We start from the raw sequence: 17,479 nt of genomic DNA, 5'->3' as shown, positions 1-17,479 counted from the left end.
ACGGACCTGGCATGTAGAACCATCCATTAAAGGGATAACAATTGGTCGCTTTGGCAAAAAAATATTTTCATGGGGTAAACAACAATTTTCCTATGCTTCCATTCCGACATTTAAAGCTAGTGTTTGTTTTTTTTTAAGTTTAGTTTTTGTAATAATCTCTTAAGGGATTGTTACGGAGGTATAGCCATCTATGAAGGACCACGTGGTCTGATGACAAACACAGATTTAGAAATAATTGGGATAACCGCTGTTTTGGTGGTAAAATGGAGTTTATTATATTTCTATGAGTTGTTGTCAATGTTTTTATTGTGCAATATGAATCTCAAACGAACAGTTTTTATCCCTTTAACTTCCCAAAGTTATCTAAGTCAACGAACAGTTGTTATCCCTTTAATTTCCCAAAGGTAAAGTAAGTCCCATTAACGACAACACGTAAGCAAGCACAACCCAACCGAAGAAAGTGCTATAAGAGCAATGCCTTTGAATATGAAAGTAATCATAGGACTTAGGCAAAAAAAAAAAAAGAAAGCACGACATACATTAACGGCGAGGTCAGCAAGAGTCCAGTCAGGCACCAAGTACCTACCGCCCATGAAACGTCTTCGCCAAGTTTATCTATTTTGACAACACCAGCCATAATTCCAGACCGCAGGCCATTTTCATCGGAAACTTGCATAACAGGGTCACTCCGCCTTTTATCAAGCTGTCCTTTACCGAAAACTTAATTTATCGGGTTGGTGGTCCTAAAGGAAAAGATGCGCGTCCACAATTTGCCCTCTGTCCACTTACACTGTGGCCACGTTTACAAGATATGATGAGACAGTACAAACGGATACTTTTACGTATTACAAGGAAACTATCCTGCATACATATATCAAGGTGAAGTGTCATATCCTACTTGTAACTTGGTTAATTCACGCCCTCCCCCCAAAAAAAACGCCGGGCTGAGATACCTAATAACCAGACTCACTCAACATCCTCATCTCGATTCCTTGACACCCTCACCTACACTCCTAAACACCTTCATCCCATCCCTTCACACCCTTATCCCCACTCCTTAACACCATCACCCCACCCCTCAAAACCCTTATCCCCATTTCTCAACACCTTCCTATCCACCCCTCAACACCCTCACCCCCACCCCTCAACACCCTCGCCCCCACCCCTCAACACTTTCATCCCATCCCTCAGTCCCCGCATACCATCCCGCAACACCCTCATCCCCATTCCTCAAAACCCTCATCCCCATTCCTCAAAACCCTCATCCCCATTCCTCAACACCGTCATTCCCATTCCTCAACATCCTCATCCCTATTCCTCATCACCCTCATCCCTATTCCTCAACACCCTCATCCCTATTCCTCATCACCCTCATCTCCACCTCTCAAAACCGTCTTCCCCATCTGTACTGCCACTCATTCCCATAACCAGAGATAAAGCCCTCTATGATGAGAAAGATATCTACTAAAACCCCAGCCTTTGTGCAAATCAAGCCCTCAAGTTTCCTTGTGAATTTTTCTTTTAATAACTGCCGTGAATTCATCAAAAGTTGCGTTGACGTAGGTGTCAATTGGACTTAGTTAAACGCTGGATGTGCATAAGTCAAAATAATCGAAAACCTTCGCAATTTAGTGCTCACGGCTGCATATTGAAAACAATTCACATAGCAGAAGAGCAAAAGTATGACAGGAGCTGAAAATCGATTGAATATTACATAGGGGCCTGCAAGGGCATTCACCTTTTTATTAATTTTTGTGTAATTAATTCTGTTCAAACCACTCCAAAAGCAAAGTAATCTGATTTTATTTTCTTTTGACTCATGACGTTCAAGTCTCCATCGCGCAATCTACTTGTACTATAAATGACGTATTTGATTTAATTAAAGGTCCTTAGCATTCAAATACACCTGCGCGACGTCTTAGTTATCGTCTAATGAAGTTTTTCCAGGGACTTAAAATGTACACCGCTGCAATGATAACGTCATTGGTCCGTTTTCAACATCACACTGCCGCATGCGCTGGTATTCTTGGTACCACCAAATCTTTAAGCAATTCATGTCCTCTCTAATTAAGGAAGTGAAATATATTTCGAGCAGATTGCGTCAGTTTTTTTATTGGCTCTTTTTTAAAGAAATTATTTTCGGATCAGAATGTGCCTGTATGTTGGAGTTGGCAGCTGAGCAGGGCTCATAGATAAATGGCAGAGTGACATAAAAGCCATCTGGCGGAACCAGAATTTTGCTATGGGGGTTGCTGTGTGGGAGCGGCGCGCACAAAATAACAAATTATACCTCTCTTCGGTATTAAAAGATAGACAAGGACACTTGTCTACATCACATGAGGGACACCGGCATGGAAAATGTCTGGCTTTTTTTTTTTTTTTTTTTTTTTTTTTTTTTTTTTTTTTTTTTTTGCGGGGGAGGGGGAGAAAAGATAGTGCCACAGACGTTAAGGAAGGGGGCACTTGCTGGCTTTGTTCTTCTCCCTAGCTTAGATACGATATTGCTTAAAAGAGGGTCGCCTTCAAGAGAGTAGGCGGCGGTGGTGACCCAAGTCCCCCTTCTTTATGAACATTGAGGGCAATGCTGTATAACCTGAGAAAGCATCTCACAACTTATACGTGTCAGTAACTCAAAAAAATTCCAAAATTCGTTAAAGGTACTGTTGTATCGGGCCATTCTGCCGTGAGTCTTGTTGTGTGTAAAGTCATTTTTCATCCCGAGTTTAGGTGCGTTGTTCCGGCTGACTACTTCAAAGTCGTCTTAGTTATAATAAATGGCTACATTCACACACCCAGTGCAATGTGTTCACTCACCCTAACAAACATAAGGCATGTTCAGGTCAGAGATAATATAAACTGATTAGTGTCTACATGACGTCACGCGCTTGTTTCCAGAAAGTCGAAAACCGTCGTTGGCAAGGAATGCTTTTAACCCACACAGTAGCGTTTCAGTAAGATTCTATGCAGCTTGCCGCGTCATTTCAGTCTTTTAATTGAGCCTCTCGTGCAATAAGTGGTTTCTTTGACAATTATTAGTTATATGTTATAGTTTGTACTGCCAGACGTTCATTTAGGTATTATAACTTGATTTGTTTTGAGTTCATACTTTGTAAAAACGCTCCAAGACTAATATTACAAAAGTTGATTAAAATTACGGAGTGTGCTATCAAATTGGCTAGGTATAGATCGATTTTTTTTAAAATTTTATATTCGCCTAATTCCATTTAATTTGATTTCTATTAATTGATAAATTAATTTATAAGTAAATTTACTAATTGATTATTTTTTAAAGTTTGATTTTATTGTCTCAAATTAGGGTTTTAAGAAACTTGGCGTCAGATAACGTCAGCTGGTCTATTTCTGGTTTCAGATTATATAGTCTTTTAACACATAATCTTTTCTAATGCTATGCTCATTTCTAGAAAATAAATAATGTCATAGTATTATATTCAACAACAGAACATTTCTGGGCACACCAACTTGCCACTTTAAGATTCTGCATGGCACAGTCACTCATTCGGTTTTGGTGGATTATAGACCAACTTTTTGAAGAAGACTGACAAATAATTTTTTAATAGCGATAATGAATAAAGAAACATAACAAATATGCTACAACTGCATTCCTTGAAAGTGAATAGGAAACGCAGTCAGCAGAGGCCCATTACCAATTCCAAGACAGTAAAAAGGGGGCACATGAAAAGTACAACTAACATAGATGTGAACACGGCCTCAACAGTTCAACAATGTCGTAAACCCATTTTTATCACAGGGACTTGGTGCACGGTAAAAGATAATCCTGTTGCCCGATATCGTGACCAAAGCCATTAGCAGCGTGTAGCGGTAGAATACGAGAATAATGTTACTCACCGACAGCGTATCTAACAGCTGTGTACTTATGGCCCGTTTCCAGTGGTGCAAGATCGACCTACTTTAGTACGATCCACCTCATCTAATTGTAATTATATCATCAGAGAGGGTATACCTAATCCCCCCGTTGTCCCACGAAAGGCTATGTGATCGAGGAGAGTCCCGTGCGGTTAGAGTAAGTTCCTATGGTTTGGCGTCCTGAGATCGGTTGGTCCAACGCCAGTGGAAACAGGCCTCAGGCTATGTACCAGAATAAGGCAAGTCTTATGATTTTGAATTCGGTGCTTTGGTAAACTACCCCAGTTTTTACTGATCATGTATCATTCAAATTTGAATCTGCATAACGATTTTCATGGCTGTTAATTTTATGGTAGTCAAAACGGAAAGGTCAGATTCGTTACTGATGATTATACTTAAAATAGAACACATAGAAACAATGGAAAATTAAAAGCAAAAGAAGTGAGAAAAAAATGGTTACAAAAGGCAACACTGACTCTTAAGGGTTTTTTTAAGTGTTTGATCTCCGGTTCTATTTCTTATAGTGGTGCGGAATATCGAACATTACACTGAGCACCTCTATTTTATTATTACCAGCAGAAACCGTCCTGCAAGACACACTCAAGATCTGACACACCTCCTCCTGGCGCTGAGCAGAGTACAGAGGAGCTGGTGATTGACACAAATACGTTAAAAATGTTAGGGCCCCTTAATTCTGCTAATGGGATTGCATTCAGCGATAATCCACGTGGAGTTAATGCGCACTAGCTATTGCGACTTAACTCATTCTGAGAGGCCCTTGCGTTCCCTGTTCCGCGCTGTCTAACGCACTCCCATTACATGTGATCTGATCCCGTGTGTACAATTCATATTCGGTATAAGCCGGTCATGTTTCGAGCCTTGAAAAGATTAACATTTTATTCTGTTATTAAGGCATTCTGTCATCCAGAGGAGGGTATCTTAGGCTGGGTGACCTGGCATTATGAAATAATAATATATTATTAACAAATAGTGGCAAACTTCCCTGATTAAGAGAAGGCTTCATAATTGAAATTCCGCTCTACATGTTTGATTTTAGAAATATAAGGGTTTCTATTTTCTTGTTATTATACAGATGATTTTCACTAATATATCTTCAATGGTGTTCGTTGTTTCATTTTTTATATGTACATATAAAATAGGATATTTTCGTCTTAATTCTTGGTAGAGACAAATGCAACGAAAGAATGGGCTTTAAAAATTTGTCATTATAACAACTTTAAAACAGGTAAACGCTAACTTAATTACTATTTGTCTGGTTTAAATATATTTCATCCTATTTATCTGCTAAATGTATTTTTAATTAGTCTTTAATTGCGTCATGGTCTAGACTAGGGCAATGGTTGAAGTTTTAAGGGGTACTTTCGAAACTGAACATGGTCGAATTTTAAAGTTGTTCTTATTCGTTTCTTTTCATCTTAAGCTAAAGATGCGTCAGCGTTTCAATATCTTTATCAGGTATATGCAATCCTAAATTTTGCAGACTCCAATATACATTCCAGATTTTACGAATGCTAAATCTTTAGGTCATAAATACATTTTAAAGGCTTTTAGAACACAAACATGTCCTGAATAAGGTTGGTGGCCACTTGTTAATTGTTGTGAAAATAAAGGTCAACTTCATCGGTTTGAAAATCCCCAAAATGCATATTTTGGCCTTTCACAGCTTCTTACACAACCTTGCATACACCTCTAAATTATTTAACCCCTTAAATGTTTTTCTGGTCGCTGTTATCATGACTGGCCAGTCATTTTAAGCTAAAATCAACCTTTATAAATTTTATCAAAGGTCGAATCCAAGTACCGAGGGAGATAGATTAATGAGAACGAGATTATTGTTTATTTTCCCAGGAAAATCCATTTTGGTGAGTAAATTTTATGGAGTGTACCTTTAAGGGCAGCTCTAGCACTTTTACATTAATTAATTTTAAATGGGGAATACTCAACTTAGACACTAAAACACAATAATAATGTGGCAATTCTCTAATCATCCGAAATTTCGTACACTTAATTTCTATATTTTTGTATGAAATACCTTTGGAACATGTGAGAAGACAAGTTCAGAGAGAGAGAGAGAGAGAGAGAGAGAGAGAGAGAGAGAGAGAGAGAGAGAGAGAGAGAGAGAGAGAGAGAGAGAGAGAGAGAGCTTTATTAATAATAACACAAATATATATACATAAACAACAAAGGCAACAACATATGTTTCAGAAAAATTTATTGCAGAGGGGTTTAGCTCTACAGCATTCTACAAGCCTTGTATTATTGCACCGTCCGGCCGATGTGTAGTAATTGAAGCCATCTTGTCCAACCCACGCCATCTATTCTATTCATGGGAAGCTCGAATATTTAATGCATCTATCTCAAGTTTGGCAAATTGGAGATAACCCTTATATATCAATCTGTGCTGTTGGTGAGATTGTGTAATCTTTGTGTTTATTAATACAAGTTCGCCAGGTTATAAGCAATGTAATGTTTCTAAATTATTCTATGTCATCGAAAAAAAATTATCGTTTTGAAAACTAAACCTAGCCATAAAGAGCTTTGTCGATAAGCTGTGATCGAATAAATCAGTAAGGCATTTCTTCTAACCACCAGCAGCTTTCTGTGATAATAACTATTTTCAAAGAGAGGCTAAGCTTGATAATTATTTTCAAACGTACTATTACTACATTTATATACAGGTTTGACATTCAACTTAAGTTGTGACTGGGAAACATTCTGATATTACATTTTATAAATACAACTATTACTACAAAATATATTACATATTTTGACATATTTTGCATTGAAGTGACCGATAACATTATATATTTCACTATTTCTCAAATATTGCACAATGGCCGGAGAAGCCAACTTAGTAGAAAAACATAGTGTAACACTTTTTAAGTGAAGCGCCTATTGTTAGAAATTGTGTCTAGTCTACTCTTCTATGATTCTATCAATACTAGTCAATCAATATTACCGTTTTCACAAATATTGAAATCTAACTTTTTATATATTTTTCATTTTGGAAGGGTATTCTATAGAAATTGCATATTTATCTAATGTTTGCCTACCTATACCACATAAGCACCATGTGTCAGAGATTAAATAAGTAAATTAAAGCCTAATTGAAGAGATAAGAGAGAAGCACCAATAAGTCAGGGTAGTTGTCCAGACAAAGTTTGTTGTTTTTAGTTTACATCTAGATCTCATCTAAAGGGGTTTCTGGTTATTAAGTGAAATATTTTGTTAGACTACATTATCTAAACAGTAGACAAACTACGGACGCATCTACACCCGGGTATTAACACGGTTGGGAAAATCGTCTGCTAAATTATTGCACTTATTGCCGGTCCAGTGCTACAAAAAAGGTATATGTCTAAGAGCTACCTATTGCAAATGCTGGGAAACACACGCGGTCTTTATGGCATTGATGAGATATTTTACAATTAGTGAATTACATAATAAATAAAAATATATACAAAATACATTAGTGAATTATAGTCAGGCTTAGCCTGCGTGTACAATTTCCTGTGAACGTGTCGCCATTTTGTCCATGCATTGTGGGAACGATCTGACATCACATAGAATAGTGTTTCTTTGACCAAGTCGCCTTGAATGATATACAGGACTTTTTTAAGAGCAGCACTTTATCCTGAAGTGTCTATCATCTTACTCCACGAGTGTAGGGATTTTGTCACTTTGAAATTTGAATTGCCTCTTATCGTAACATTTGAGCAGGGCGGGGCTGTGCGGATGGTTTTCCTTCAAATGCATATAATGCTTCTCTGGGTTCCTTGTCGTATGGCCACAGTCTTCGCAAACGTACATTTTGTCTCTCCTTTCCTTGTAGCCAAAGTCAAACGAGACACCGTGCACTTTCCTGCAGTGGGACTCCAGCGAACATCTCTGTGTAAAAGCTTTGTCACAGTGGCTGCACTTGTAAGGGCGAACACCTGTAAATACAAGATAAATAATTGGAATCAGTTCAGTGATTCTTTACGAATTATTCAGGTCCAGTTATTGAGTTCTTCCACTCAAAAAGGAACGTTGTATAATATCTCCTTTTTCATCTTAACAACCATCCGTTACTAACACCACTAGAAACGATTGATATAGGTTTATAATTCTTTATGTAACATAATGCATTTCGGGGTTAAAACCACTTACCCGTATGCGTTCGTGTGTGTCGTTTCAGATCGAAAGTGTCGTTAAACCCTTTTCCACAAAACGTACAAAGGTACCGCTTGATGTCACTGTGGCACTTAAGATGGCGGTTCAGGAGGCGTTGTAATGGGAACACTTTCTGACAAACACGGCAGACGAACTTGTTGTCTTCTGTCTGTGCGCCTAGTTTGCCTAATTCTTGGTTAACTATTTCACTTTGTGCCTGCGTCAACAGCGGGTTCTTCACGCCGTATCCACCATTTATCAACTCAAACTTTGAGGACTAAAGAGAAAAAGAAAGAAGCATTAAATATGAGGGTTTTTGGTGACAAACAGTCTTTCCTTGTAGATATTTTTCATTTTTATATAGTGAATTCATGCTATGTTACTACTACTGCTCAGAGATATATTTCAAATTGACAACAGGTTTGGTTTTGGGCGTGATGTCACACTGATGAAGTGACGCCACACTGAGTAAGAAATGACGTCATCGCTATATTTACCGTGTAAACTTACCGATTGAGGAAGTACGTGCACCGGGACAGGCTTAGGAAGACCGTGAAACATGACAGGAGGTACTTGGGGCAAGGCTGGGGACAGTCTTGGCATGAACATTTCAGGAGGCTTGAAATATGGCGTCATGAACGGAGACATGGTCATTTGGAACTTGGGCATGGGTGCTGCCGCTGGTTGTGTCATTTCCGGGCTGGTCACGCCCACGCCCACGCCACTGCTTGTTGGGTGATTGACAGGTTTCTTGGGGATTGAGTAGTCCAGGGGCATGATAGGGTATTGGAAGTATGGCGCGTAGTAAGGCGAAGGAGGTGCTACCATGTTCAACAAGTTACCGCTCTTGTCATATGGCAATGTCGGTCTGCAGTGTGCGGCTGGTATGGGAACTTCTGGTAGAGAGGTCCTGCTCTCGTTCGCTGGAGAGGAAGGCTGGGTAATTGGGGACCAGATGCGTTTTGATTTCGCAGGTTTTGTGTCTGAGTTGGCGTCGGATGGTGGTGCGGTCGATGCTGGCGTTGACCTTTCTTTCGGACTCGCCATCTGCTCAGGTGATTGCTCTAAAAAATAAATCATGACTCGATAATAGTTACGGTTGCTAAAAATATTGAGGTGAAAAAACGAGCACATGCATTCATGTCAATAAAATATGATACAAGCAGCATCACAATTGCAAGCAACAAATCGATTTCGTTTGAAAGCTGACAAAAACATAGCTGTACATTAACTGTTCTTTGAGCGAAATTTGGCACTTGACATTCTTTGTTGTATTATTCCTTCTGATATATGCACGTCAAAAACGTGTGTAAAACATGGTCTATCAAGTCACGGGGTCAAGCGAAACCATTTATGAAAAAACATATAAATATACACCTTGAAGTAAAATAACAATGTTCGTACTAACATGCGGGTGAGGCAATTTTCTCGCTGCGAAACAAGTTGTTTGAGATATGCACACAGGCTCGAAATTCAAGCACCAGAATTTAAGTCTTAATCAAAAAACTTTTACGTTTTGGATGTTACTCCTATTATATTTTTAAGATTTTCAAAAATAAATCATAAATATGGCTGAAATGTCATTGGAAAAAATTCCAATCTGAATTTAATCTTGAGAGAAACCCTCATGTATACTATTTCTAACAAAGACCTAGGAGGAAGGCTCTAGCACAATTCATACCGACATTAAACGAAACCTTGAAGTTGCGGTGTGTCAACGCCGATGACAAACCACGCGTAGCCATCTTAAATTCATCTTAACCAGCGTTCCCCTCCTTATTAGCGCGGTCATTACCCAGATAGCGTATGTCTCAGTAACACGCGCTATAGCGCATACTTCTAGATTAAATCGCAAGTGTACTTCGCTCCTACAATACCATTCTTGTTCTGGTTCGTCACAGCCGTGGGATAATACCCACCGTTACACCGATTCCGTTTAATTCGCTCTGTTATTTAATCTTGTTAATCTACAGTAGCGTTTATCAACTAATCGGTTTGCGTGTGTCAGTCACGGTTATGAATGCGCGCTTCTTTCGTTAATCACCCCCTTTGTTTTTGACACTAAGATTATCATGTGTAATCCGTGGGAATAGCACCTATGGTTCCTGAAGAACACAAGAGCTGAAATTGACCGACGTGAGGGTGGTATATATGCACGGTGGTTGAAGGCACGCTTTTGTCCACAAGTGTCTAATTAAAGGTGTTAATCTGCTGTTTAAGATTGTATCCCAACGGGTTATTATTTCTGTACATTTAGAGTCAGTAAGACGTCGCAATATTATAATTTTGTAAACGTATATTTAAACAAAGCTGTAAGATTAATATGATTATATCAGTGCATGAAATGTAAAAATGAGTTCAGGGAGTTAAATTTCTTTAATACTAAGCAAATTTATCATTTTTGTTACTATTATTATTATTATTATTATTATTATTATTATTATTATTATTATTATAAAATAGATGGTTTTAGAAAAAATTGGACAGAGAGCAGGAAAATTCATAATGTCAACTAACAATGAAGGTGAACGGTTAGACGCAATTTCACGTACCTAAGCCATCGCCTTATAGTCTTTTAACAATACTACGGTAATCTGCCTCATAATGGCTTCAAGGTCCGGAAGACAGAAAATAAGAGACCAGTTTCTTTTTTCACTTTCACAAGATCACGAGATCGAACCGCATGGTGTCATGAGATTTGGTCCCAAGACACTTACCAGATATGCGATTACATAACTATGTCGTTTCCCCATAGGCGAAATTTGTCTTATCTCCTAACATAAGCTGGTAAAGGTGGTAAATTATGACAATAAACGATAGCTTTAACTGCAAATGTTCTCTAGTTGACAGTTATTATAAGACTTCTATGTGCGAAGGGAAACGCGCTTCACTGTTTAAAGAAAGGGCGTGGGACGTCTTCCCATCGGTGACTAAATAACCCGTTGGCATTGCACTTCATATTCAAACAATCAGTGGTTTTGATAATTCATTTTCCGTTTTAACACGGAGCAAACATTCCCTTTGCTTAATACGGCGTTCTCGTGTTCTCTTTCTCTATCAAGATGTCAATTATTCTTGTTTGTTCGAACAGTAAACTTCCCTGTTGCATTTTTCTTTTTGCGTAGTTGAGATAACTTTCAATTTGTTAAAGTGATTCGTGATTAAGTAACAGCAAAAGTAACAGCAAAAATAAAAGACCTATTTATTTTTTTCCGTCGCCCACTTCCTCGTTTGAGCTGCATACACCACTCAACGTTACTTTAAATCATGAAATATCTTCCATCAGATTGGCTTGAATGGAGTTTGAAATTAATCCTAAATTGAAGGCCATCGCGCTACGTTAGGTACGAGTTTAAACCATCCTATAGGCATACTACTACTTTTAAAATCGTCATGAGCGGAGATAAGGAGATAGGATTGCACGCTAAATTATTAATTTCGATAATATTGAAGATGGAATGCTGTTCTTTATCAATTTAACAAGATGATGTTGACATAAGCGAGATGACAAGGCCTGTCTTGGATGAGAGAGCATCTATAGCCGCCAGGTGCGAGGCGATCCTATTCTCTCATATGGGGCTCCCTTTGTAATGGCAGAAATATGCCGTTTACAGACGACCTTGAATTCATGATAAAAAAATCCAATGAACGTTATTTATTGACGATGAAGCATTTTGTCTTTTTCTTCCTGTCACACTATCGCTTGATAATTTGATTGTTTCGGAACATTTCACTTAGGTTTGGGAATGTCGTCTGCATATCTTCCCCTAACCCTCATCACAACAAGTTGATTCTTGCTTTATAGCCATTGTGTATCTTGTCCAACTTACAGCTTGTCAATTCAGGGGGTTACATGATCTAATGACACGCCTCTAAGATTTTGCCGTTGTTTACCGAAAACTTTAATTTCTCGGGCTCGTGGTTTTGAAATCACGGGAAGATGACACTGAGATCCATTGGAGATAACAGCATAAAGAAGACAAAGCGGATGGAAATCTACAGATTCAATACACTAATATCACCGATGTCACTGCTTGAAAGATAGTCTCTCAGTTTCGCTCGTATTACAAGTGAGCTTCTTTTAATGGGCATTCTTTGGTAAATAAAAGTGATCGGGACCGTTATTTACGCGCTGCGCCAGCAGATAAATAGATTTCCACTGCATGACACGACCCGTGCGATTCGGGTCACCGCCATCGACAGGGACTTGATCTAGTCTGCCTCTTTCATTTTGCCGTTACAATGATTTGTCAACCCGGATCATCTTGCAGTTTAAACTGATGTAGCACTTATAGACATATGTAGGTGCTGGACGAATACTCCCTTTTAAGTATTCAATCACACCCTGACACCTGTTAACACTTACGCCACAACGTAATTGATTTTACGTTCTTCTGGTAGCAACAATTTACGTGTAGTTCGGAAAAATGCGACTGAAGTGAGAGAGAGAGAGAGAGAGAGAGAGAGAGAGAGAGAGAGAGAGAGAGAGATTTGGGCAGTGAATAAGCATAACAGGCGAATAGTTGGCGTAACAAACTCAATCGAACCTGTTTCGATGCGATTCATATATTTTTTTCTCTAAAAGAACACAGCACCCTTTCCATTCGTAAAAACACTGCACTCAAACGAGTCTCTAAAAATTTCTTTTTAAAAACAAGTCCCATAACCTACTCTATTTTGTTACGAATAAATTGCCCCTAATTATATATGCAGAGGGAAACATTTAAAAACAAGTTCAACTGTCAACTTGGTACGAGGTGTCCCGATCCTACATCATCCAGGGGTTAAAAAAATCATTTTCCTTGAAAACAGTTATTTAATGCTTGTTTCTCTTACTACATGAGGGTTTATCTTCATCGAATTCGTGACATTTCCTTTTCGTCTCCGTAATTAAGCCACCGTCCTACATACAAAACGACAAGATATTCAACATGTTTCCTCTTTTTGATGACAAGAAAAAGTACCTCTGTTGACAGGACATAAGAAGAATTTACGAGGATACAGGAACGCAATTTTCAAGAGCACCTGACGGCTCGAGGGGAAAATCGAGCCCAAAAGCGTGACAGTTAGTAGCGTGCTTGCGACTCCGGCTCAGCGCGGTAGAAGACTACGCAGAGATGTACTAAGCCCCCGAGGGGAGGATGCGAGAAATGAGCCTTACACCTAATCCATTAAATCCCTGCTTGTGACAATTAAATATCACATAAAATATTTAATAGATTGGGCTTGTTCCAAGACTTCTGCACCAGGTAACGGTAGATATTTTACAAGCGTTTACAATATACCCCTTGGGCTTTCGAGCTCACTCACAGAGCGCGGTATTGATGCTACTACCGCGGGGACTTAACAAAAAGGTGCGGTTTTGTTAATTAGTTAAATATACACCTCCTCGACGCTGATCGTGTTTGGCTACTTATTGTGTTATCGCCACGTTGAATTGGGGCTGCTGTATCAACGACACGGAAAGCCCTTATTTAGTTTTGATAAAGCTAAAAAAGAAACTTTCGGATGTTTGACTTTCGTCCCGTTACTTCCTGACTCGCGGTTTTATCACGCCGTATATTGAATCTATTCATTCATTTCAATGTTGCTTCCTTGAGCCACGTGCGTATTCGGAATACATGCCTCCTTATTGCACTATCACTTCTCTTTCATGGCCCAGTCCACGCATTGAGTCAACCCAAAGACGATAAAATACAAAAACAAATACAGTTAAGCACTAAAATCTAAATTTCAAAACACGCGATATTTCTTCGTAAAGAAACTTCCTTGACTTTGGTTTTATTTGCATTCTTGATTATGCTAAGCGCAAGGGGCACGCGAAAGAACGGGATTTTAAAATGTATAAAATAAAGTAATTTCCTCATACATAAATACTGTTTGTGGCGTCAAGCCTGCACGTTTACAACTACTTTCATATATTTTACTTTGTAAGTTTTTTATCATGCAAACTATGCGATTGTTCTATTTAAAGATTTTTCTTCCCTCTTTGTACTACGCTCTTGGGCGCTCGTATAATTATTTAATGCAATTCTGCTCAATGAAAATATTGTTAAATTATTCATAACTTTTGCCAGAGGTATACTGGAAGTTGTGAACATCAATATCGTAATTTTTAGCGTCTAAAAAGTTGCACGTTTCAACCTTACTCTAAATATTTTTTTCTCAGTTCAATACACAACATAGCAACATAAGCAATACACAACATAAAAGCATTCTCCCATGATTATCTTTACAAAAAAAGATCCCAGCTCGCATCGAAATATGTAAAAATAAAACACGTTTAACCTGAGAACCCTTTCGGCAATGGATCACGAATCTGGTTACCAAAATAAACGTTTTTTTCCTAAACAACAAATGCCTATTATATATTTGACAACATATTTATGGTGAATAACATTTTAGTAGGTTTATAAAGTTCATTCCGTAATCTCCTTACCTATATCTGCACCAGCCACTGGGATATCTTGGGGGTGGTGGGAAGCTTTCTCTGGGCTTGGCGGACCCTGGCTGGTTTTGCAGCACTTCTCTGGGGGCTCCTCCCCTATCGCCGGGGTCAGCGCCGCATGTTTTCTCACCAGGAACGCTCTGGGCATGGTTACTGCTACTGTTAGAATACTGTCACTGTTTTTCGCCTTTAAAAACGCTCCGACTATCAACGTCAACGTGAGGTGAAATTCCCCTCTGCTTGTTGTGGCTTTGCGCTAGCAACTGACACTTGGACCGTTGTCACCGTTGGATAAGTATGTTAAGGAGAAGAGAGACTGTTAATATTCCTTTCGCTCTCGCTTCCAGTTTACGACTGAAGACACCTGTGGTAGTCGCTACCGTTTTATGTACCGTCTTCCCTAGCCCCCTAGACCACGGTCACCTGACACGACCAAACACATACGTCTGCTACTTGTGAATAGGGGCAGTTAGTGGGAGTCAACAATGGGCGGGGGGATTCACCCGCGTGCCGTCGTCGCCGAACTTTCGTCACGCTCCGATCGCCAGCTGATAGCGAAATATAATTTACTGTTGCTCCCCCGGCCGTAACTATTGTCTTTGTTAACGATGTCTCAGGTAAGTGTGACGCATGCGCGGTTTGCGCGGGACACTTTGATCATATCTGTTTCATTCACACGTGCAAGTCCGATGTTCGTGGTCAGTGTCCCCAGTAATTCAGCCCGACTGACCATGGTCAAGCGTGCAATTAGCGAACAATCTATTGATACCTGTGTTTAAGAACTTACACTGGCGGTGTGTCTGTGCGACTGGCTAACTAGAGGGGCAGACGTGCCTAATTATCTGTCGGACCCCAGTGATCAGTTGTATCGTGAAATTTACCTGTTGGAAAAGAAAACAAGACCCAACGTGTGATGAGTTTTCACAACACGCTCGTTATCTGTGAAAAATCTTGGTTTTTGATAACTTTTGAAAGCGAGTGGTGATATGATAACACAGCTGTCAGGCATTAACGAATGTTATCGGTCGACGAACGACTTCTGGACATTTAGAAATTTAAAAATTGTTTACGTACAAACAGCAAATTATCCAACGTGGGTTGAAAAAGACAGACGTTCGGGCGATAGACAGACAAATGTTTAGACTGGACTGAACAAAACTTAATTCCACGTAGATTTTCAAGCTATCTACAGACGTTTTGGTGTTCACGAATGATGTAATAATAAGTTTGCAAGCTAGGTTCAGACTGAAAAAAATTTTGATTTTTATTACCTTTTCATTTCTATTTTGCACCCAGTTCAAATTTCATTGATAAAATTGAAAATGAAAATTATCGGGAAAATCTACCTCTTTCGATTTTTCTTTCTCGAGTTGTAAATAATTTCTGTCTCATAAAGATATTTACTTTTCTCTCATAAAGATTCGATAAAAATTTTGGTCTATTAAACAATTTGAAAAAGACATTCCATGATATGTGTTGGGGCTTGTTTCAATTGTATTTGCATTTTAGGTAGTCTGTACTCATATCTCAAAGGCACAATATTTCCTTTTAGAAAATAGGCAATGACAACCTTTTCTTAAATGTCTTAATTTAAGCGTAGTGTAAATCCGAGGTATGAATTTATCCTTTGCCCCTCCACAGCCCAAATGATTGAAGAGAGGTCTTAAACACGTATGCATATTGAGTTTGAAATGCGAAAATTTAACTGTCGCTACACGAAAAGATAAATTCTCGATGATCTTAAATAAATTCGTGGCTTGGAATTTATTCTGCTACAAAATTGTAATAATTGAATATACTTTAAGCCACTTATTAAGGGAAGAAATATTGTTTAAAACAAGTCGAAATAAATGGTTGACCAAAGCTGAAAAAGGATCTTAAATGCATGATGGGTCCAGTATTTGCATTGACTAATGGTCTTTTTATACAAACCAAAAGGAACAAAGTAAGTTGAAACCGATATATTCCTATTTCAATTTAAGGGAGTTTCGTATTAGTAATTAGATTTTATTTTAACCGCATTTCACATTTGTCATTATAATCACGTGTTTTACGAAACGCTGACACTAGTATTGCTTTGAATCTCGTCTGTGTTATTATACGGGTAAACTTGTAAACAAGACGCCACTGTTGAAAAATTGATGTTTCATTTCGATAAATTCGCGTGGGCTTCTTTATAAATGTAACTCTACCACAAAGATTGAAAAACAGAAATACAGAGATAGCGAAACAAGGAAAACCCGCAGCCAGGCCTAAAGAAAAACCTGTTAAATAAGTAGTACGCTATCGCCAAATATTGCAGTGTAATAAGTTAATTCGATTCTCCAATAGCATTTTAAGCATAATGGTCTGGCCTGAAAAGTGATATTTAGGACGTAGCGTCGTGTTTAAAAATGAGAGGGGGGGGGAGAGAGCCCTGTAGCACAAACACTGGCCTGCATGTGACTGACAGCATATAAAGAATAAAGCTTGATGAATAAAGTCATTGCATGGGGGAGATTTCAGTTTCAAATTTCATCCAACCGTACGTAAAATATTTAATTCCCATTGCCGGAGTTGTATAGCTTCTGTGTTAAAAAAATCAAAAAATTAAAACGCCAAAGAATCATAACAATGCTTACCCACATATGTAATTTACTTTTTTTATTTTTGAAATCCAATTTCACTTCAAAAGATTAACGGATTTTAGTAATAGTTAACCGATGGGAATTATGGATATAATTTGTCTTTTTCTCGCCTTGCGGCTTGATTGCTACGCAGAAATTCGGGCACACGTTAACGGTTTCTTTTTTTTTTCTCAAATCACTCTCTCTATCTATTTGCATCTCCCTCTCTCTCTCTTTTGGAATAGAAAATTTTATAGAAACAAAACCGTTTGCTTTCGGTTTACATTTATTAAGGAAAATTTCACTGCACTTGCACTCTCCTTCAAATGCAGTCACTGTCCGTTATAGTATATGAATTAGTAAGGAA

At 38.5% G+C, this 17,479-nt stretch overlaps 2 protein-coding genes across 2 annotated transcripts in view; one reads left to right on the top strand and one right to left on the bottom strand.

Moving 5' to 3' along the window:
• Positions 1-6,101: 6,101 nt before the first annotated feature.
• LOC106170338 (uncharacterized) lies at positions 6,102-14,961 on the bottom strand. The gene is made up of 4 exons (XM_013550181.2): positions 14,498-14,961; positions 8,569-9,122; positions 8,056-8,335; positions 6,102-7,841 (listed from the first exon to the last, which is right to left on the bottom strand). The coding sequence occupies exons 1-4, from the start codon at positions 14,652-14,654 to the stop codon at positions 7,558-7,560; spliced, it is 1,275 nt and encodes a 424-aa protein (XP_013405635.2). The 5' UTR covers positions 14,655-14,961; the 3' UTR covers positions 6,102-7,557.
• A 53-nt stretch (positions 14,962-15,014) lies between these two features.
• LOC106170329 (poly [ADP-ribose] polymerase tankyrase) overlaps positions 15,015-17,479 on the top strand; it is a 38,585-nt gene continuing 36,120 nt past the window's right edge. Inside the window, exon 1 of the mRNA XM_087008133.1 lies at positions 15,015-15,123. The gene's annotated coding sequence lies outside the window, so the exon portion shown is untranslated. The remainder of the gene's footprint in view (positions 15,124-17,479) is intronic.

This window comes from Lingula anatina, chromosome 3 (assembly GCF_051362555.1).
Source record: "Lingula anatina isolate TDL-2025a chromosome 3, LinAna3.0, whole genome shotgun sequence".
NCBI classification, from domain to species: Eukaryota; Metazoa; Brachiopoda; class Lingulata; order Lingulida; family Lingulidae; genus Lingula; species Lingula anatina.
This window is presented reverse-complemented; position numbering and strand designations above follow the sequence as displayed.

Coding starts and splice junctions, on each gene's coding strand:
- LOC106170338 (XM_013550181.2), bottom strand. CDS start 14,654: ATGCCCAGAGCGTTCCTGGTGAGAAAACATGCGGCGCTGACCCCGGCG. Junction 9,123..14,497: donor AGTGGCTGGTGCAGATATAG/GTAAGGAGATTA, acceptor TTTATTTTTTAG/AGCAATCACCTGAGCAGATG. Junction 8,336..8,568: donor TGCACGTACTTCCTCAATCG/GTAAGTTTACAC, acceptor TTTTCTCTTTAG/TCCTCAAAGTTTGAGTTGAT.